The 23,956-nt window shown below is 40.4% G+C and overlaps 1 protein-coding gene across 5 annotated transcripts in view; it reads right to left on the bottom strand.

Annotated features, from left to right (window-relative positions):
• Nucleotides 1-23,956, bottom strand: part of CEP112 (centrosomal protein 112) — a 449,184-nt gene that overhangs the window by 40,876 nt on the left and 384,352 nt on the right. For 4 of the 5 annotated variants that reach the window (XM_058561414.1, XM_058561413.1, XM_058561415.1 and 1 more), the window contains one exon: nucleotides 181-270. In XM_058561414.1, the coding sequence (XP_058417397.1) occupies nucleotides 181-270 (90 nt within the window). Of the gene's footprint in view, nucleotides 1-180; nucleotides 271-23,956 lie in introns of those variants that run through there. The other variant, XM_058561417.1, reaches the window with a different exon arrangement.

The following is a 23,956-nucleotide window of genomic DNA, read 5'->3' as shown; positions in this document are numbered from 1 at the left end:
GCCCTACCTACAGACTTCTGGGTTTGTGAGGTAATAAATCCCTTTGTTGTTTATGCCAACTAGGGGTGGAGGAGTCTGTTACCTGCAGCCAAAGTATCCCAATGGAAACAGAAAATACATAAGCTACCTGACCTGGAGAAAGTCAACAAGCAAACCAGCCAAGTGAGAGAGGGAGAGTACCTGTTCCTGTGACTCCAGCTCCTTGTGCTGTAGTTTTCTCTCTGCACATCGCACTTGATTAGAGCGGTTTTCTAGTTCATCTTGTAAAGCCTGAAACAGTGTAAGATAAACACACAAACGTTAAAAATTAGGACCCTTGAGAAAAAGTTTGACCACATGAACTGGCATTAAAAAGGCCTCAGATCTCTAGTCTATTACTGTTGTTCCAAAGAGTTCAGGCAAACAAAACCAGACTTTTAATGTCAGACCCAGAGGTTTTCTACTTTAGGAATAACTAGCATAAAAAATTCCAAACTTATAAAACAGACACATTAGCAGGTGTCAATTCATTTTATAAAAATTTCCCTATATTCCCAGCATAGAACCACAAGCATGCAATAAAGCGTAAAGCTACTGTAATTAAAATTGTTCTATTGGTACACCTGCAAGGTACCCTTGACGAGGTACACTCTGAAAAGTGTTGTGACAGCTAGGAATTGTAGTATTGGACCAACACGACATTTTTCAAAATTAGACCACGGTAATTTGAGTAAATTATAGTAACCTTAAAGGAATTTCTTTATTAAATCATGACGATGGTATGGAATTTGAGGAACCTGTAAGAAGTGGACAGAGATGAACTCTTTCAGTTGCCAAATAGCTGTTGGAAATATAATTCAGGTTAATATGAGGAACTTAGAAGCCACAAAGATTAATAATTATCATTGCATCAATTACTATTTTAAGTAAATAGGCGAACTAGAAAAGAAACAGGATCCATTCAAATAATCCGACTTAATTATAGATATAATACATAGAAAGTCACAGGGAATAGAACACATGGGGTAGTAACTGCAAAGTTGCCAAGTACATTCTCAAAATAAAATTCATTCAGTCAAGACTTTTGAGTTTCCACTATAAGTCAAGAACTGTGATAGGTACTCTAGATAGAGCAGTGAAAGAAAACAAAAACCATTCCTTACTCTCATGAAGCTTACATTCTATTGGGGGGCAGACAATAAGCAAACAGTAAGTATAATACATGTCAGTGATAAGTACAGAAGAAAAATAAAACAGGGAAAGAGAATATTATGGAGTGGGATGGGGGAGAGGGGCATTGCAATTTTAAACAAATGGCCCAAGGAAACCTAACTGAGCAAAGACCTGAAAGAGAAGAGAGAGCAGTCACACAGATATCCATAGGAAGAAATTTCCAAGCAGGCGACACTGTACGTGCAAAGACCCTGAGGCAGCATGTTTGGGGAAGCCACAAAGGCTAGTGTGGAGAGTGAGCATGGGGGACCAAGACTGTCAAGGACACAGCAGGAGTCAAAGTCACATCAGGTCATGTGAAGCCTCAGAGGGCAGTTAAGAACTTTAGATTTTATTCAGAGGTGGATGGGAAGCTAGCAGAGGGCTGTGGGCAGGTGTTGCTTTGGTTGCTGTGAAGAGCAGACTGAAGGGAGATGAGGGCAGAAGCGGAGAGGGAAAGGATGATGGAGGACTGGACCAGGGTGGTAGCAGTTGGGGGTGAGGGAAGTGTCAGATTCCCAAGATATTCAAAGATAGAGATGACAGCCCTCAGGAGTGGATGCAGAGCATGAAACAAAACATCCCAAGGGTTTTGGCTGAGCAGGTAGAAGAATGCAGTTGGGGAAGGTGAAGGGAGCGGCAGGTGTAGGGGAGAAGATTTGGAGCTCAGCCTGGGATACGTTAAATTTGGAATGCCGATTACACATCCAAGAGGAGATGTTGGGTAGCAGCTCGGTGTAAGAGTCTGGAGTGCAGACAAAAGGTCCAAGATAGTGTCCATTAAAAATTCTTCCAACACAATGCCAGTCTTTTCTATGTACAAATATAGACAGTGGTTCTTAACCTTTTCTGGGGTTCCAGATCCATTTGAGCATCTGAGAATGATATGTGGTCACACCCCACAGGGAAAAAAGTGTGCTTATAATTTTGCCTCTGATTTCAGGGAGTCCATGGATTGCCTGAAGCCCATTCATGGATGGACCCCAGGCTGAGAACCTCTAATTTAAAAAGTAAAACGGTTTGAGAAAGAGGTTAAATCTTTAGAGGCTCTTTGATACCATGCTCAATTATAATCCACAATTCAACCCAGTCTGAGAATAAGCTTGAAACTCTCTAGCTTGAAACTTGTTTATAATTCTGCTATTGTGGTCTGTTTCCAAAATGATGAATGCAATTGTTCCTATGCTTGTTGATCAAGTGGCATTTTTTTCCTTTTGATAGTGACCAGTAGATAGGATCGTATCAGCTTCCCTTATGGCATAATGGGGGGAGGGGCGAGTAATGATTACTGCGTTGGGAGGAATATTTGACCGTGTTTTTCTGCTCCCACTCTTTCCTGCTCTCCAATCCATTCTCATCCTGCTGTCAGAGTGATCTTCTTAAACCTAAATCTAATTATGTCATTCCCCTGTGAAATGCTTAAACAAAGCTCCAGTATCCTTGAGATACAGCTCAAACTCCCGGGCATGGCATTCAGGGACCTTCATACCTGGCTCTGGCCAAGCTGAGCCAGCCATATGAAGCCTCGGTGTCATGCTGATGTTGCTGCTGTCAATAACAGAAGCTACCACGGAGCGGATTTTATTTTTAACCCTCACTGCAATCCTGTGCAGCAGGTTTTATTTCACCTGTGTTAGAGAGGACATGACTGAGGCTCAGTAAGGTGAAATAGCTGCTCAGGTCCATGTGGCCAGCAGCAAGGCACCGGACTGCAATTTTAACACACCGACTTCAAATTCACTATGTTTGTGCTGCTCCATGCTGCCTCTTTCTCCCTCTCTACTTATTTTCTCTTTTCTTTGCCTGGAAGCTGCCCCACCTGATGGTGTAATCTCCCTGACCTGTCCCCAGACCTTAAGTATGGACTCTTCCGGGCTTTTATGCATCTAGTGTTTAAGGGAATCAATTTCCGTGTCTGTGTGAGACTCAGAGCACCTGAGGCTCAGGGCTCTCTCTTCTTCCTGTCTGCAAGCCCAGTGCCACACCAGCTCAACGCCTGGGACACACGACACTGAATTCATGTCTGTGGAAGGAACTAATGAATATCTGAACTATACTCCCTGAGGAAAATTAACCTCAATCATCAGGACTTCCAACTGTCCTTAATAAGACACATTAAACTAAAGGTTATTATGTTTGTTGGAATAAAGAATATACAACTATATCTTTCAAATATCTATATCTATACACATATATATGTGTTTATACGATATTATTATTTGTAATAATGTATTGTCTGGTTTCTGCCACAATTAAAAAAACAACATTCCCTTGATTTTTTTTCCTTTGGTGAGGAAGATTGGCTCTGAGCTAACACCTGTGTCAATCTTTCTCTATTTTGCATGTGGGTCACTGCCACAGCATGGCTTGATGAGTGGTGCATAGGTCCACGCCCCGGATCTCAACCCGCAAACCCCAGGCCACCGAAGTGGAGCGCGTGAACTTAACCACTACACCACCGGGCTGGCTCCTCCCTGGATTTTTTTTTAGCTTTTATTTTTATTTCACAGAAAAAAATAAAGGAGACATGCATCTCCCTTGTTCCTACCTCCTGCCTCATCTCCCTCCTCCCGCACACCAGCAGACTTTTGGGAGCGGCCCACTTTCAGTGTCCCCTGTCCTCTGGTCCCATCCTCTCACACCCATCGTCCCTGCCTCCTGCCTCCTCTACTCTCCAGAGTCAGTTTTCCCCACAGTCACTTGTTACCTCCCAAATGCCAAAGCCAGAAGCCAATTTTCTTCCTCATTCCATGGCAGCATCTGGCCCTGTCCGTGCTTTGATCATTTTTTTCCCTTGAATTTTGAGGAAATAGTTCTGCAGAGGGAAGTCAGGGGGTTAAGTAAGGAGGCTGTTGCAAAAGTGAAGGCCAGACACAATGAGGGCTTGAACGAGGGCAGCGGGTATGGAGGAGGGGACAGCTGTGGAAGAATCATCAGTGGGGCATCAGGGAAGAGAGGGACTCAAAGAGACCACAAGGCTTTGACCCTGAATGACCAGAGAACAGTGACACCGTGAACCGATGAAAGGACAAGGAGCAACTCAGAGCAGGGGGCGCAGTACGGTTTCTGACAAGTGGAGTTTAAGGTGCTGGTGAGATTTCTAAAGGGACCAGTTCCCCTGGGAAGGTGGGTCTGAGCAGTGGAGAGGGATCTCAGACAGAGGTGCAGATGGGGACACTTCCTTGGGGAAGTAAGTAAAAGGAGAAGAGGTTCTAAAACCTGACCCTTGGGTGATCCCCGCACTTAAGAGCAGGCAGAGGAGGAGGTGGCCAGGGGGCTGGTGAGAACTCTGAGGGGCAGGAGGCGACTGAGGAGAAGTCAACTACATGGGAATCTGGCTAAAAGAGTTTCTAAGAGGACAGGGAACAGAATTAGACCTGATCCTTTTTCCATACTTCACATGGTGAAGAGACCAATAACTCTTCCATATGTTATCAATTTTATCAAAATAGAAGTGAAATTACATTTGCTTTTCAAAAAGGTACCACTTTTCAAATTTGCTCATAGTTAAAGATGTAAAATATGTGATCTTTCTAAGGTTAATCAGAGAAAGCAGCATATCTAGGAATTACTTTTATTATCTATTAAAAAATAAGATTAAAAAATTGAAGAGGAACCAAATAATATTCCACTTTCAAAAAAGTTAAAATGTACTAGATGAAAGGAAAATGACAGTTTATACTGGCAGCTGTTCCTGGTCTCATATTCTAAAAAATTATTAGGGCATTAGAATTCCAGTCTCAGAATTTGACATAAGGACTATGTGAAAATGACCACAATTGCTCACTAAGTACAAGCAGGAAATTTCTTTTAAGTTGTGGCTTCTTTATTCAAAAACCTTCAAATTTGACATCTGACACACAAAACAAATCACAGCTTTTAGTTTATTCCTGAGAAAAGCTCAAGATAATTAAAGAATGGAATGTCCAACATTGGGTCAAAAATATTAAAAAAAAACCCAACTTGAACAGTAAATCTGTTTATTCTGCAAAATTATTCCTCATCTCTTAGCTCTGCTGTGTTAACTTGCATCATTACTGAAAAGGCAGCTCTTTTCCCTCAATTAAACTTGCTTTTCAGTGCCATGTAAGGTCAGTGTACTGCAGGAAGCTACACCGTGCCCGCTTTCAGAGTGCTATGTGTTGGTTGGGAACAAGGAATGACACTTTCCAGAAGAAAAATGTAAATGACATAATAAGCTTTACAAGAACAATGAAGGTATATCACACTCTTTAAAAAGGAGCAGGTTATAGGATAACTTGACTTATTTGTTTAAAATATGAAAATAATTAGAGCAAATTAAAGAGTAAAAGATTTTACATGTCAGTGGACTTTCCAGGGTGAGGAGAAGCCCTGGTAGCTGAGGTGCCCACTGAATGGCCCCTGTGACGGTACTAGAGATTTTCTGTTGGTTTAAGGAAAAAAGAGAGTATTATAGTCAATCCTATTTTCATAAAATTTATAAAGATGATTCAAAGCACGCCACTCAACTTATAAAACCATGCATTAAGGAATTATGTGTAGTCTTATTAAAAACCAGTTTCTCTTGTAGTTTTGAGTCAATTAAACAAACATGCAATGATGGTAGATACATGGCTTTCAATAATGAATAAATGAAACAAAATTTCATTTCAATTACAAAGTGGTTGAAAGTTATTTAACAAAGGAAACCTGCATCAGAAGGGAGAAATACTGTTATAATGATAAAAAAGATATAATCAAAGTATTCTCATGTACAAGGCATATGACAGAGAGAAGCTTTCAGACTTAGTATTTCAGTTGATCAGAAGTCTTTCTAGAGATTTCTGACCTTGTCTTTGGCCAGCCTCTCAGCCACCTCCACATATGGGGGTGGGCGGTGGGCGTCCATTCTGGCACGTGAGATCTGTGACCCTACTGCCCTTTCCCAGTTGGCTGTCTGAGCACACAAATTTGTCTTCAGCTCATAACCCAGAATGTCTATACTCCAGGTTCTCACCAGAGAGTACAATCTCAAACCCTACTTTCCCATCTTTACTAAAACCTCAGTTGTGAGAAACGTGGAAAAATCCACTTGTACGTCAAAGCAAAATCAACAGTATAAAAGTCACCCTTCTCCTGAATCACTTGTTCTGGAAATATTGTCAGCAGAGTTAACTCCAGAGGCACATTCTCTTACACATTTTATGTTACATAGACTGTAGAATCGTGCCCTCTCACTTTTTAAGAGTTTTCAAGCCAGTTCTCACCAACTTGAAATTTAATGTGTTTTATACTTATACCCTGCCTCATTCTGTGTTGCCAAGTCCTGGTAAAATACTTGTGTCTGGCCCTTTCACAAATCTTCGTGAAGCCTACGGGCACATTTTTCTGGGCCTGCTGTACACTGAGGGGCAAAGCGCAAATGGATCCTTTCCTTGGTTCTGTCCTATAGAACATGTTCCACACGTTCTCTGGGAAGTGGGAACCTTGAATATTATAGTGTTCTTTTATTTAAAGGGACTGGATTAAAGCATATGTAAGCAAAAAGATTGTGGATTAAGTTTTGCCCTATATACATAGAAAATTAGGGTCTTCAAAGTAGTTGATTTTGAAGACTTTGGGTTAAGTCTGTGGTCATGAAACAAGGAAGCAGATAAGCCTCTGCTGGTGAAGTGCAGAAGGGGCCTCCTTAGCAGCAAGCTTTGCATAGCTGAGGAGTTTAACAAGAAAAAAAAAGGAGAGCATTTATACTAAAGATGTTGCCAAAAAGAAGTCAGCCTGGAAAACTGTTGAAAATTGGTGAACCTGGGTGATGGGTAGATGGGCGTTCTGCATACCATTCTCCCTACTTTTGCGTATGTTTGAAAGTTTCCATAATAAAAAATAAAAGAAAAAATTTTCAAAGCTTTTCTTACTTAAAAAACATGAAGTCACCATATCCTTCCTTTCATGAGGTTTGAATTTACTATCTTACTTCAGAGAAACCAGATGATTCATTCATCATTCAATGGGTAGGAGGGATGTAGAAGGATTTCCCCATGTCTATTTTGGACATAAAGAAAAGGAAGCAGGGAGTGCGATATTCATATTTTGAACCAAGAAGAAGATAACTAGAAAGGGAAGGCTTATTTATATTTTTATTGAGATATTTAGGCAAAGATGTTTACAGTGAAACTACCTAGAACTGTAATTTACATAGGGTAAAATTCCAGGTTTATTTTTTTAATGGTAGTGGTCTGTTTTCCATTTAAAACGCGTAATATGATTTAAAAGTTCATGTCATAAAATGTGTTAAGATTATAAAATCTTTATGTAAACCATCTTCCACTGATTGATTTATCCTTCAAACAGAGCTGACACCTGGCCTGTGACTACACTGAAGAGACACTAATTATAAAGGGGGAATAAGAATGACTCTCATTTAAACCTTAACTGCCTTTTTAATAATGTCCACATTTAAGTGGCATTACTTCAATTCAGTTTACAAATGGTACTGACAATATTTCTCATTAGCAGGCTTTCTTTGACATGTAAATTGACAAAGAAACAGCAAATATTTTTCTTTCTACTACTGCTAACTGAAAGTTAAGGGAAAATTAAATAAAAGCAATAAAATCTCACTGTATTTATGTCAAGTTTACAGACTTTTTTTTTTAAATCACATCTTAAACAACTGGGATACAGCAAGAAAACCAAGCCCTGTCTGCCAGAGAGGAGATATAAAACTGGGGGTAGGAAAGATGACACAAAGGCAGAGAGTGACATTTTTACTGGGTGGTCTCACCGGCTATTTACAGAGGCCACTACAGCTCCTGTTTTATTTATTTATTTATTTTAAATAGGCTAAATCTACTAACAAAAAGAACAAGTCTTCTTCAACTGAAACGCCAGTCAAGATTTCTTTTAAAGTGATTTCTTCATTCAGACCTACCCAGGATGAATAACTAACCGTAAAAAAAGTTTTATTAGTGATTCTACAGTAATGGAGAACGGATTCATACTACAGATCTAAAGAAAACCAGAACCACAGTTACTGCAGAGGCCACTAATGCATTCAAAACACAATAGTATCATTTTCTTTTTCTTTATGGCTTACATTTCGTGTTTTTAATTTTTTTCTTCACATTCCAAGCAAGCACGTTTTTTCTTTTTTTAACCCTCCTAATTCAGTCTCTTGTGATATTGTATGAAGAAATGGAGATCTTGGGGGGTTTTAACCTAATGCATATGTTACTCCTCACATATGGCAAAATTCCTTGCAGGTGGAAACTTCTTAGTTGTTGCAACAAACCACAGGGATGAGATACTGCACTTGGCTATGAACTACTGGCTGTTGAATCAGGCTACCGAGTCAACATAAAAAGGCACACGTATTGTGGCCAAAATAAAATAGAACAGTAGTGTTTTCACCAAAGAATAAAAAAGTTTCCACTTTTTCTCTCTTTTGTTCTCTTGCTCACCGATTTTCAGTCCTTTAAAATTCCTGAATAACTTCCTTTAAAAGTCCTAAAAATGCACTTTTTAAAACGTTAGTGTTTCCCGGTCTTTTTTTTTTTTTTTTTTTTTGGTGAGGAAGATCAGCCCTGAGCTAACATCCATGCTAATCCTCCTCTGTTTGCTGAGGAAAACCGGCTCTGAGCTAACATCTATTGCCAATCCTCCTCCTTTTTTTTTTCCCCCCAAAGCCCCAGTAGATAGCTCTATGTCATAGTTGCACATCCTTCTAGTTGCTGTATGTGGGACACGGCCTCAGCATGGCCGGAGAAGCGGTGCGTCAGTGCGCGCCCGGGATCCGAACCCGGGCCGCCAGTAGCGAAGCATGTGCATTTAACCGCTAAGCCATGGGGCCGGCCCTTCCTGGTCTTAACAGAGGTTCCAGGAAAAGAAATCATGTCATTCCAAGACTTTGATGATCTAAGGAAGCTGGAATCTCCTAACACACCTCATTAATGTTTCCCTGGTCACACAAAAGACCTTCTGACATTACCCACATCTTCTCTTAAAGTAGCCAGTATATTTCTACTCAGGAAATTCAAAGCACATTTTCCCTCCTCTATCACTCCAGACAGCTTCACTTGTGAGCAAGTTCTTATCTCAGGTGGTAGAAATCTAGGATCAAGTTCAAGAACCACAGCTAGGGTTTTTTGGGATCATAGAGGAATTTCCTCATTTGGCCAGTGTGATAAAGACTTAAACTTTAGTTAGGTCTCTGCGGAACAGAGTGTAACCTGTTAAAGCCTCACAGACCACCCATCTTCTGCGCAAGCCCAGGGAAGAGACGGCACCTATAACTCATTCATTTAAATTTCGATTTTCTTACAACAGCTAATCACTCACACATGCGATGCCCTGAGCCTGCAGCATCATTCCCACTCCCCTCCAACAAACCATGAATGTCTCCTCTATCAAAACTAAAGTCAAGATTCATTTCTTCCAGGAAACACTTCAAATCTAGATTGCAGAAAACTCCTATTTCTCAGTCAGTCATTATGTCCCCTATATGATAACATATTTACACTTCTTTTTACTATGAATTTATCTGACTTTTCTTTTCTCATTTTAGACTATGAGCTTCATAAAGGTAACAACATTTTTCCCTCATATATTTTTTGTTTTTGGTGAGGAGATCAGCCCTGTGCTAACATCTGCCAATCCTCTTCTTTTTTTGCTGAGGAAGACTGGCCCTGGGCTAACATCCGTGCCCATCTTCCTCCACTTTATATGGGACGCTGCCACAGCATGGCTTGCCAAGCAGTGTGTCGGTGCACGCCCGGGATCCCAACTGGCGAACCCCGGGCCGCCGCAGCGGAGCGCGTGCACTTAACCGCTTGCGCCACCGGGCCAGCCCCTCCCTCATATTTTAAGTGATCTCTGAACTGCTTAGTCAAGTGTTGACACGATGGCAATAGTATTTCCTGGTAACATTAACCAATTATATAAAGATTAAGTTACCTTTCATTTAAAACAGTCGAGGTATTCCCACTAGAATTTCTCCAGATTTCTTTTTTCCTCCCTCAAACTACGTAACTACATTTCCTGTTACTCTGTCTCTAGATAAAAATATCTGAGTTTTACCCAGTCTGCTCCCTCAAATGTCAGATGATGTTTCCTTCTTGTTTTCTCAAGATAATGCATCTATCAGTGTCCTTGTTTCTATCTCTTTTCAAATCCTAAGGGCTCCATCACAACTGTCCATCTCTCCCCTTCTGGTGAGCCTCTCCCACTGTCTAAACCAGCATGCTTGACTTTCCCCTGCTGCCCCTCTGGAAACTCATCTCCTTGCTTTTTGTAAGTTGTGTGGCACAATGTATGTTGAATGGGAAGACCCCCCTTTGGTTCCTTTAACCCTGATATTCTTTTACTCAATGATGGACACATTTCCCAGGCGTTTTACTACATTACTCAGATTTCTCTGCCCCGCCCCCCCCACCCCGCCCCAGCTAACTCCTTCCTCATCTGTAACCCGAGCTGGTCTCCAACACCTTATTAAACTTGCTTTCTGCGAGGTCGGCCATGATCCTTTTATTGCCGATCCAATGGCCTTTTCCACATCTTTATTCTCCCCTTGACCTCTCTGTTGTGTTGAGCACTGTTAAACCCTTTCCTTCCAGAAATCTTTTCCTTTGACACCACAAAATCCTGGTTGTCCTCCTCCCTCTTCCAGCAGACCTTTTGCTCCTCTTCCTCCTCTTCTTCCCTTCCAGTTGTGGATATTTCCCAAACTAGGTTCTTATCTCTCCACTCTTCTCTCTAAACACTGTCTCCTCTGGATAATTACTTAATCAATTTCATAAATTAATAAAAGCATTTCTATAATCTGAGCATATGCCAGGTACCAGGCACTGTGCCAAAGATTACCCTCAAAAAGCACTGAATTTAATACGTATGACAAACTTATAAAGAAGTAATTATAATACCACATAAACAGTGCTAAAGGGAAGTCTTACCAAGCATTGAGCGTGAACACAAGAGGAAAGAAACACGTACATGCTGGGGAAGGGCTGGAGAGAGAAGACTTCATTGAGGAGGCAATGTGTGACTGGGGAGAGAAGAGGGGTCTCCACAGATTCAATCCAGAGGAAAAGGCATGGCCACATGGACCAGCAGGGGTGCTGGCTGTACAGGAGGCATGGCAAGCCGATGATGGGCACTGAACCAGGAAAGGCTGCCTGGGGTTACTTGGAAGGGCCTTGTGGGCCAGGAGGACTACAGATTTTATCCTATAGCAATGGAATGCTATTTTATCCTACAGCAATGAAGAGATAGAAACAAGGACACTGATAGATGCATTACCTTGAGAAAACAAGAAGGGAAACATCATCTGACATTGTTATAGGATATAGCAATGGAGAACCACAAAAGGCCCTAAGGTGACCAGATTGACAACAGTGGAAGAACATTCAGGTGGCAATGTGGAAAGTGGTGGCAGTAAGGCCTGCTGGAGGCTATTCAAGAGTCTTGGCAGGACTCTCACCCACTCTTGGTGGGTGAATCTATGGGACAGAACAGAGGAAAGGATCTGTTTATACTCTGCCCTCTCAATGTATGGTAGAAAACCTGGCCCAGCAAAATGTGCCCACAAGCTTCATGATCATTTGTGTTAAGACTGGGCACAAGCATTCTGGCAAGGCCTGGGAATACAGAATGAGGCAAAACACATTAAATTTCAAGTCAATGAGAGATGGTTTGGAAACTCTAAAAAATAAAACCAAAATAAAAAAGCACAATTTTACAGCCTGCATAACATAAAACATGTAGAAGAATCCACCTTACGAGTTCACTTTGTCACAGCAGGGTGACGAGTAGGAGGCCACTGCAATATAATGCGGGAGATGAGCCGGCTTGGACTAGAAATGGCAAGAAGTGACGGGCCCAGGAGGGGGATGGGTTTACATGCAGGGATGGCAAGAGAGCCAGAAGGCAGAACTACGGGGCTTGGTAACAGAACGAATGTGCCAGGTATGAGAGAAGGCGGTTTAAAGAACGACTATGAGGCTCCCAGCATAGGTGGCTGGTTGCTCTCATTACCTAAGGCAGGGAACACAGTAGAATTAAGCTGCATGGAAATTAAGAGAAAAAATAAGTTTCTGAGTGATACAGATTCAACAGTAACATAATGCAAATGACTTGACCATTAGAGTATGGTGCCAAAAAAGAAACAGTGGAAGAAAGAGTTTTGGGGCAGTAAGATCATGAGTTCAGTTTTAGAGCCAGAGTTTGGATGTGTATCATGACACCCAGCTTTCCCTGTCCAACGGGCAATGGAAACACCAGTTCTAATGAGGACTTTCATGCTGATGATCCCTAAAGCTCATCTCCACACCCAATATCTCACAAGTCCTCTAACCAGACAGCTCCAACTGTCTCTCTCATGTGTGCACATAGTTGCCTCACTGTCATCTCAAACTTATCAAGTTCAAGACCAAACTCATGATTTCCCTCCTCACCCAGCTTCTTCCCAACTGTCCTGCTGATCAATGGCAGAGCCATTCTTGCAGTCATCTGGGTTTAAATCTCATGGCCATCTGTGAGTCCTCCCTCTCTCAGTTCTCACTTCTAGTTAGTTGCTCGAGTTTCTTCAATTTCTATTTGAAATGACTCTTATTTAGGTCTTCATTTTTACACACCAAGTTTCCATATTCTTCCCAGTTGTGTCATCCTGAATACCACTGGAAGACAAATTTTTCTCAAAGACTATCTCTTTATGTCTCCAAAAACATAAATGCCTGATCATCTCTTACCCCATCAAGGTTAAAATTCCTCTATCTAGTTCTGAATCCCTTCATAATCTTGCTTAATGGACTCAACCTACTAACCCAAAGCTAACACGTTCCTATGTCTCAGGGTCTGTGCTAGGGACTCTAAATATTCCACTTCCTTTCACAATAACTCTCCGAGGTAGCAGCCCCACTTTCCAGGAAGCAGCTAAGGCTCCTAGAGGTTGCCCAGGCTGCCCACTGGAAAGTCATGAAGAGAGGAAACAGCCCCAGGCCAGCTTGGCCCCAGAGGAGGGAGCAGTGCTGCCTGCCACCTGCATCTTCTGCCTTTCATCCTCCACGAAGCCCAGCTCCGCACTGCCCTGGGGGCTCTTGTTGCTTTCTTCATCTTATCTAGAATGTGTTCTTCTGCCTATGCTAATACTACCTTCCTTCAAAAGCCTCCAGTGACCCAAAATCATCTGGGTTTGGTTTTAAGATATTTAGTCCTTAATTTAATGAATTAAAATGCATGAAAAGCAGGAGGAAAAATAAGTTTCTGTATCACCGATTCAATAATAATGATGCCAATGGCTTGCCTATTAGAGTGTGATGTCAAAAAATAAGAGTATTACACAGTGTTACTGGTTGAATTACATCCCTCCAAAAGATATGTCGAAGTCCTAATCTTCAGAACCTCAAAATGTGACCTTATTTGGAAATAGGGTTGTTGCAGATGTAATTTGTTAAGGTGAGGTCACACTGGAGTAAAGTGAGGCCTAATCTAATATGATAGGCGTTCTTACAAGAAGAGAAGAGACATAAGGGAAGAGGCTGGCCACATGACAATGGAGGTAGAGATTGGAGACTGACAAATCGACAAGCTAAGGAACACCAAAGATTGCTGGGAAACACCAGAAGGTAAAAGAAGCAGAGAAGATTCTTCCCCAGAGACTTCAGCAGAGATGGCCCTGCTGACACTTGATTTCAGACTTCTGGCCTCCAGAACTATGGTTCAACAACATTCTGTTGTTTTAAGCCACCCAGTTTTTGGTACTTTGTTATGGCAGCCCCAGGAAACTAATGCACATGGGAAGAATCTTCCCTTGATTTACACATTCTCCCTCTGAAACCCTACAACACACACACGTATGCACACACACGTGTGCACATGGTCACACAGGCTCACATGCATGTTTCCTTTAGTACTACCCTGTTCTAGACCTCATTTCATCCATGTAAGGACCAACAGTATTCTCATTATGAGACAGTCTGGAAAATGGCCTTAGGGGAGTATTACTCCTATTATATCTATCATTTGTATTTCTATAATTTTATGTCCATGGTCCTATCGGGTTATAAAGGAAGTCAGTCCAATAAAATGCTGGCACATTCCTAGACGATGAAAGAGAAAATGCCCGAGATGTGGAGGTAGAGATGCTTAGGTGAGCCTGTTTCCGGCACTCCCATATTCACATAGGGGATGGAAATTCTATATGCCAGATAAAGTGTTTTTCTTTTTTTTTTTTTTTTTTTAACCTTAGGATACTGTGCTATCTGAAGCCAATACTTATGAAGGAAGAAGTTTAAAACTTCCCGTTTAAACCCCATAGACGGAGAGGATTTACAAAGATTCTGTTCAATGTTCTGCTGACACATTGTCAGAAACATTTCTCATGCGACCTTTTGAAGTTTCTTCCACTCCCTTTTAGTTATTAAAGCTTGGAGTGCAGTTAGTTATCAACAACAAAGCATACACGTGATAGTGTTTTTATAGTCAGTCTTTCAGTCTGATTTCTGAACTACTGAGCAACATTAAATTCTCCTGATCAGAAAAATGATTAGTGACCTAGTTTTCACGCAGAATGCACAACACAGCTGATTTCTAAAATCAATTCTATATGGACTAGAGACGAGGTGGGGGACTTGGAAATTTCACTTACGTGTTTTATAATGCTCCAAAATTGTAAGAGTCTTCGGATAGAACAATGTGCCACTTTAAGGGAGGCTGTAATTCTTTCGGTGCAAATTAGGAAATAGTGACATACATTATGGAGATTCCTCTGGCAACTTAATTCCTAATGTAAATTTCTTCACATTGCAGATGCCTCCAGTTCACATTTTCTCAAGAGGAATCAAAACTCTTTCTAGATAATTCAATCGAATAATATTTTTAAGTACATACAATGTGTTAGACTTCATATAGAAAGCAAAAAGTTGGTAAGACACAGTGTCGCCTTGTAAGGAGCTTACACTCTCATGGAGGGTATGCAATAAGGACAAAAAGCAAGAGCGCACAGTCAGCGTCTAACTGAGAGAACAAAAGGGAAAGTGGGGGACACAGAAAGAATTTCAATGACACCACAGAGAAGCAAGCAGATAAATGCAGAATGTGGGACATTCTACACGACAGCTGACTTGGATTCTGCAAGAAGTCACTAGCATAGAACAAAAAGTAAGGAAGGGTCTGCTTTAGATCGAAAAAGACATGAGATTTATAACAACCAAATGTAATGTTTGGGTCTTGTTTGGATCCTGATTCAGACAACTGTAAAATGGCATTTTTAAGTCAACTGGGGATATCTAATTATGAAGCAGGTATTAGATGATACTAAAAGATATTGTTAATTTTTTTAGGTATGACATTGTCACTGTGTGAGATAATGTCCACGTTTTTTGAGAGGCATTCTGGAATACATAGAATAAAATGACATGATGTCTGGAATTTCCTTTAAAATATTTTAGCAAAGAAAAAAATAGAGAAAACATAAAGTAAATATGTCCAAATCCTGATAATTGTTGAAGCCGTGTGATGGGCACATGGGAGTTCACGGTACTACACTCTTTATTTTGAGGTATGTTTGCAAATTTTCATAATTAAACTTAAAAAAAATCCATATACAATAAAATGACATGGGAGAAAAAACACAAGGAAATCAGGAAAGTCTTCAGGTAGGAAGTAGCATTTGGGAAAAACCCTGAATAATAGCTACATTTTTGATAGGCAGAAGGTGGGCAAGGGAGAAGTATTGCCTGCCAAAGAAAGACAAAACTAAGGGTGTCCTTAGCAAAGGACATGCAGTCCAAAGGAGGAGCCCCTGGAATACGTAAAGGGGAGGCAGTCCTAAAAAGGGAGGTGAGGTCAGAGCACCGAGGCCTCGAATGCCAGGCTGAGTTTGCACTTAATTTGGTGAAGAGGAGAGAGACTTTCGTGCAATGCTTAAACTCAAGAAAGGATACACAATTATTTCCTAGGTATCAATAACGCAAGTCTCAGGCTTGGCAGGTACAAAATTAGATACATTACCAGTTCTCCTCCTTTCTTCCTTTATCCTTTCACCCACCCCTTTGCCTAAACCTGTTTATCTTCCTGTGTATTCAGATCTAGATTAATGGAACCCATGTCCACCTAGTCATTCAAATCAGGAACTTCGAGGACACCTCTGAATTTTCCCTACTCTTAACCTCTCATTCAATCATTCACCTGCCTTCTAAAGGCTTCTCTTCTCCAGCCCTACTGTTACTGCTCTTGTCGATTCTCATCTGGACAATGACCACACTCAAGATCTCTTCTTTCCAATTAACTGTTGCTAGTGTAATATTCCTGATGATCAAGTTTTCTCTCTCTCAGTGAAAAGCACCACCATCACCCACACAATCCATCAAATTATCCAAGGCAAAAACTCAGGAGATATCCTTGATAATTTGCTTTTATTCCACTTAGTCTCTCCCATAGAGTCCTGTTTTTCACCACTAAGCTCTGTGCATTCAATCTCTTAAATACATTTTGATTTGGTCCACTTCAAGCCATCTCTACTGACATTCTTGGATTATATTGTCAGAGGCTCCTATCTGGTCTCCACTCATTCCTTGTGGCTCCCGTTAGTCTATTCTTCATAGAGCAGCCAGTTATCATTTCAAAAGGCATTGTTGAATCCTTTCTTTCTCTCACTTCCCCTGCCACATACAATTCATCAGTAAGTTCTGTTGATTCTATCTTAAAATATGCATAATCCACCCACTTCTTTCCTTCTCTAGTTTTACCACCATAGTACAAGCCATGGCCATCTTTCATCTAAAGATTACTCCAATAGCCTATAGTCTCCCTTTATCTCCCTCTTATACATTCTGCGCATAGTAGTCAGCTCAATCCATTTGAAGTAAAATGCCTCTCACTTGCTCAAAATTCTCCAGTGGCTTACTATTACACTTAGAATAATGTCCAATCCACTCCATGGCCAATAAGGCCCTACAAGACCTGGCTTCCACTCATCTCTTAGGCCTCTTCTTGTACTAGTCTCTCTTTTGTACTGTCTGGTCCAGCCACATATTGCCTTCCTTGTGTTCTTTGAACGTGCTAAATTCATCACCACTTTAGAGACTTGTACCAGCTCTTCCCTTCTTTCAGGAATCTTTTCTCCATGATCTTCACATGGTCAACTCCTTCTTGTAGGTAGTCTCAGATGGTATATCACTTCCTCAGGGAGGCCTTTCCTGACCATGCAACCTAAATTGGCCAACTGGTTATACTTTATGATATCCCATCTTATTCTTCACAGAACACTTACCATCATCTGATACTTTTCTTCTTTATTCCTGCTCTTTTACTACAAGACTCTTTGAAAGCCAGGAATGGATCCTGTTCACCACTGAATTTCAGGGATCTAGAATAGAGCTTGGCACATTAGAAAGTGCTCAACAAATACTTGCTGAATAATATCTGATCATGTCCTCCACTATTTAAAGTATTCCAAAGGTTTCTACACGTCTTCAAGGCACTGCCTGATCTGACCCCTGCCTTCCCTTCCATCTTCATCTGGCACCACCCTCGCCCATTGCTCATGCTAGCCACATTGGCTCTCTTAGTTTGTCATATGTGCCATTTCTCTCCAGCCACATGACTTTGCACATTTTATTCTATCTGGAGCATGATTTGGCACTTAACACTTCATTATCTCTCTCCACACATCCTTGAGATCTCAGCTTAAACATCACTCTTGTAGAGAAATCTCTCCAATCAGGCCTGCTATAATGTATTCCATAGCACCATGTGCCTCTCCTTTGTAGTCCCGTTAGGGTCATACTTTTACATTTATTTCTGTGATCATTTTATTTGACTAGCATCTATATCTTCTTCTAGCTATAATTTCCATGAGGGTAGGGGCTGTTCTTGGCATTGAAGGACTTCAAAGACCACTGTGTTAAAAAAGTCATTCTCCTGGGAAATAAAACTTACTGATAGTGGGGGTAGAGAAAATTTGTATTATTTCTGAATTCCAATTTTAATATACAATGAAGAACATAAACATTTATGGTCCTAAATACATAGCAAGAATTATATTAATATGAAATTATGAGTCATCTAATTTGATTATTTTGCTGCTTTTTTTAAGGTGAAAGTTTCAGAAGTGTCTAACTGGATTTTTTTTTAAGATTGTGGTTTCTCATGTGAGTTAAGAGAATGTAAAAGATTAAAAATTTTTTGAATTACTGGATTAACAATTACTGTTGTCAGGAATGTAAGCATTTTCCCCCTAATCACTAGGAGTAGTACATGATAAACACAAAGAAAAGCCTTTATAATGTTTTAAAACACCTTTCAAAGTAACTCTAATAAAAGATAATAATGTGTAAGGTAAATCATGACTTCATGAACTGTACAAGAACTAGCTCCAATCAAAAGACCCAGCACACCTAAGGTAGGGATGCAAATAGTCAAAAAAAATATTTAATAAAAAACCAAGGCTGGTTCTTGGCAGAGTGTAGCCAAAACATATTTGGTCAATTTTAACCCTTCATCAGAGGCTTTCCTTTACTAATGAATTAGGCCTGTAACTAAAACTGTAAGGCTAGCATGGCTTCTTCGAAAGAAATGGTCGTGAACCAAACATGTAAAGCTTAAGATGAGTGTTGTTTCTCTTCAAAACTGACAAAACTCATTTTACTACATTACATGATTGGTATCCTTGAAAAAGATGATTGTAAAATAATACACGCTAATTGAAGAAAAATAGAAAAGCATATAGAGGAAAATAAAATTCCCATAATTCTTGCACTCAGATATAACCACTATTAGCACAATGTCTTTTTCTCTATGCATATGAAACTAGCATATTGAACCCATATGACTCACTGAGTATAATTATAAAAGCCCCTCTCTCTCTGTCTCCCACTGTTCCATTAATCTTAGTGGAGGCAGCTCTTCTTCTGTCCCTTGGTGAAAACTCAGAAAGGGGCCTTGATTTTTCAGGTCACTCTAGTTCCTACAGTCACTCTGAACTGCACACATCATCTTAATCCACTTGGATCATTCTCAATAAATTTAAATTGTTCCTAAAAGCAATTTAATCTAAGGCAAGACATATTTAAGGGACTCCAGAGCACCATCCTATGACTTATTATCAAGGTACTTTTACTTCCTGTTAATCTTTGACCCAGGCACCTGAACCAGCTGCGGGGTCCTGGTGGGGCCCCTACACACCAACAGCCCTGATGATGGCTGAGATTGGACTGGATGCCTGGATGTCTCCTTGCCTCACCCTCCTGGTTATATTTTATTTTCCTCTGAGAACATCCCTCAACATTTGTTTTCACCCTGCTTCCTGGGCTTCAGCTCTTTGTTGCAGTTCTCTTTGTACATTGCTCTTGCCCTGCTCGATGGAGTGGTCCTCTTTACTCCCTTCTGCAGAGAGTTGGCACACTGAACAGGAGTCTCACTATTACTCTGTGTTCATTTATGTATCAAAAGCCCACCGTGCTCAACAGAGCAATTCCTGAGATGCTGTAAGCGAGGGAAATCAGGGCATGAAATTAATGGTTCTTGCCCTCACAAGGTAACTGTGCTATTTTTCCCCACAACTCATGGATAAGACATAAAGAAGATGAATAGTAGGACAAAAAATAAACACCTCTTTATCCACTTCTTTTAGATCTCTGAGGAGACTGAAGTATTCTGTATTTATATGTCAGGTGGAAAGTAGCCTGGAGAAAATGATGTCTAATATTGCTTATATCTCAGGCAGGAATAGCTCCAAAGACTTTTGAAATATGGCATATTAAAAATGCTTGCAAAAATAACATAAAACAGGACAGGGTTATCCGCATCATCATCCTCATTGTGTAGTTACCGCCCTCTTCCATCCGACTGGCAAAGCCCAGACAAACGTGTAATTTCTGCTGTGCTGTAGGGCTTCAAAAGGGTTTGGAGCAACAAAAAAAGCCTTCTGCTTTCTCACCAGCAAATGTAAATAGCGACCAAAATAGTACTAGAAAGTAAGCTGAGTTAGAGCTGTCTGGGCCCTGCTCTAATTTTCACTTTTGATGAGAAGATGTGAGCAAGTCTGTCCTCTGTGTAGGTGGGTGTTGTGGATGACATTCAAAAGCAAGGACTGGATGCGGCTCAGAGCTGTGCCACCGGCAGCACAGAACTATAATGAAGCTTGCATTCATGCCAAAAATCACCTGTGCCAAACTGAATTAGCTAAAGCTGGGTCAGGAAGGAGGTGAAAACTGGGCATAAAAACTATGAAAGGCAGACTTGAGGCACAAAATAAATGGGAAACACATTCAAAGTATTCAAAGTATAGTACACTGACAACCCAGACCACACTATAATCTCCATACATCAATCATTCTCACTTTTCCTGTGTATTTTTCTGGTTTCTGAGCTTTATAGTAAGGTAGGCAGATGATATATGGCAATTGAGTATTCTGGTAGCTTTACGGAAATGCATAATATAAGATGTGAGTAGAGTATGGCTTTCCAGCTAGTGGTCTAGGGTGTTACCAGGTATGCAGACAATTAGAACCTGCTAATATAATTAAAATTATTACATAGCCTTCCGAAATTGCTGTTTTTATTTTGGAGAACTACAAGCCCAAATCTGCAAAGGATACAAATTATATTAACTTTAGAAACAAAAACATAAGAAAATCTAAATATAGCCATTTAAGGAAAACCTATACTGTCTAAAGAACAATTTAGAAGTTATTTTAACAGCTATACCAAATTGTTGTGCTACACATTGGTTCCTACAAAACACACTCAGGTGATGGCAAAATTCACAAATATAGTCCATTTCTATCCCTCAAATTCTTTAATAACTATTATTTCCTTCCATGTCAAGTCAATTTACTTTCCTTCTTCTGTAAGTTCCTCTCCAAGGAGCTGAAGAACACTAAACTCCCTCCTCTCTCTCATTGTGGCCCCTTCATTTGTGCAGACCAGCTCCCCGGCCACCTTTCTAAAGGAGTCTTTGAACGTCAGTTCTCTAAACCTTGAATATGCTCCTCGCCTAAATTATGCAAGCATCCTCTACCTCTTCCTCTTCAAAAAGGATTTGATATTTCCCAAGAGAATATGTCCCTTTGAGCTCCAAACATAATCTCTCTCTCAGTCTCTCTCTCTCTCTCCGCCCTAGATTCCTGTCCACAATGTAAACATGTAACATTTTTTTTTTTTTTTAAATTTTAAAACTAGTTGTTTTTTTATTGTGGTAAAACATAAAATTTACTATTTCAATCATTTTTTTTTTGATTTTTATTGATATTTTAATGGTTTCTAACATTGTGAAATTTTGGGTTGTACATTTTTGTTTGTCCATCACCCCATATATGACTCCCTTCACCCCTTGTGCCCACCCCCCACCCCCACTTCCCGGGTAACCACAGTCCAGTAAACATGTAACATTTTTAGGGAACTCTATTTGTTACATCTAATTTACTTTGGGTTGTGATAACCCAACTGATCAAACTGTGAAAAAGTCAAGAAACCAGATATTTTACCATATTCTTCTTCTTATTTTTTTGGTCTATATAACGTCAAAATTTTTACCACTGACTTGATAATTATTGACCATTTACATGAAGATGAACATTACCCAACAATATATACATCTGTCAGTTTATTCTTGTCCCTTTATCTGTGGATTCAGAATGTGACCCAGTTCTAACCTCCCCTTCCCAACTCCCACAATTATATGACCTCAGTGTCTTCATTAATCAGCCATCTGTGTCCCTAGTCATCCTCCTAGTTCCTTCATTTCCTCTCCTCTGAAAACCTTGACTTCACTTCCATTTTGGCAACTCATTCTACTGCTATATCATAGGTATTCTCTTCTTATTTAGGATCGGTACATGTCTGAAATCTTAAATTAAGCAACCCAATAGTCTGGCCTGGTGAAAGGAACAACACCATCAAAGATTTATATACAAGGAAACAGCGGGCATATTTAGGCAATAAAAATAGTCCCCTCTGGCTGATGCTTAGGGTACCCGTAGGGAACGGTGGAAGATGAGGGAGACAGGCTGGTTGAGCTGTTTGTTTTATGTTTCACTGGACAGAGGGGATAATTGAAAGCTTTTGAGTAGCGGAGTGACATGGTTGGTGTGTTTAGATATTTGGCTGATTTATCTGCTTTGGTAATACACGAAAGCGTTGAACAAGAGGGAGCAAGGAGACTCAGGAAGAGTCCAGGAGAGAAGTAATAAGCATAAATTGGATTGAGGTAATGGTAACAGGAAGAAAAGGGTTAATTTAAGGCACAGAAACAACTGACTCTGTGTAGGAAGCAAAGAAGCAAGGAAGGGAAAAAGTCAGCTGAGGACTCAGTATAATTTAAGTCATGAGTAGTAAGAGTGGGGAGGAAATATGTTGAGTTCTAGATGCCAAGAGATCACGCACACAGAGGTATCTACTCGGTCTAGAACTTGAGGGGAAACCGGGGTCAGGAGTTCAAAGCTGTCATTCTTCTGCAGAATAATTAGCGTTGAAAGTGTAAGAGTGAATGAGTTGGCTGAGGAAGAAAGAATACAGAAAAAAATCATAGAGTGTCGGTGCAGAATTTATATTTAGGGTTCCTGAAGAGAAAAGAAGAGCCGGTGAACAGAACCATAGAAGGCATTTTCAGTGTAGTGTGGAATCTGGGGAGTCAAAGAAGGGGAGAATTTCAAGGAGGTGGTTAACAGAACTGATGCTGTTCAGGGGAGTTGGGGGAGATTCATTATTGATATCACCCTGACCACCATCATCAACATAATCACCACCACAACAACAACAGCCACTACTACCACTATTGCTAATACTAAAAATGAGGAGGAAGTTGATCATTTCTAAGAATGTGATTTTATTAGTTGGTAGATGTAAATGCTGAATTCATTTCTTCCTTCAACCAAAATTTACTGAGTGCTTACTATTTACCAAATACTGCACTGGGCACTGGGTAAAAGCAAAGAATAAGAAATGAATGCATGGTGAGAAGGCAGAGGGAATAGGCTTGGCCTCACTCTGGTAAGAAATTGGTGGGTAAGAGATTGAGAAGGGAAAGTAATCTAAGGGAAGGGGACTAGTCCGAGTCAAGTCGGAGCTTATCTCTAGGGGAAGAACTGAATATGAATGTGCCGGAGATATTATATTGTGCTAATTGTACTGTGAGACCCATCCACCATTTATAACAATGTCTCTGCTGGAAAGTGTGTTTAGGGTTTCCATTTGGGATGCAAGACACACGTTTTTCCCTACAATAGTCTTGGTAGTGCAACTGATTCAAAATTTGGGGGTTAATGATGGAAATGAGAGAGGGGATTACGAGAATACGAGAAAAACAAGTAGAGAACATGATGCCATAAAGGGGCATTTCAGGGGATAATGTGATTCTGAGGGCCTTGCTGGGAATGTGATGGGGCAAGAAAGTTACAGGAAATGGGAGACTGGAGTCATGCTATGATCGCAGGTCTGGATTCTAGAAATTATTTATTATTGCCATAACCTTTAAACAAAAAACTGCATGTTATACCTACAGAATCCAGGAGTCTCTAAACAGTGGTGCAAATAATTCAACCCCGAAGACATTCTCAGCTGCAGTAAATTTATATTTACATGTTCCATTTTATGTAATTTCTAGAAAAATGCTACTAACCTTTATGACTCAGCTCTCAGTGGGAAATATAATTTCCTCAGTGAAATAAATATGTATATTTTAGGACTTCTTACTACATCACACTTAAAAGCCTTTACTATGAATTTAGAAACTTGCCTTGTCCCTGGAAACAGCCTTTGAAAGAGTGTCATGTGCCTCAGGCAAGTGGCTGGATGGGCAGTATACAGCTCA

The sequence above is a fragment of the Diceros bicornis genome, chromosome 18 (genome assembly GCF_020826845.1).
Source record: "Diceros bicornis minor isolate mBicDic1 chromosome 18, mDicBic1.mat.cur, whole genome shotgun sequence".
NCBI lineage: Eukaryota > Metazoa > Chordata > Mammalia > Perissodactyla > Rhinocerotidae > Diceros > Diceros bicornis.
This window is presented reverse-complemented; position numbering and strand designations above follow the sequence as displayed.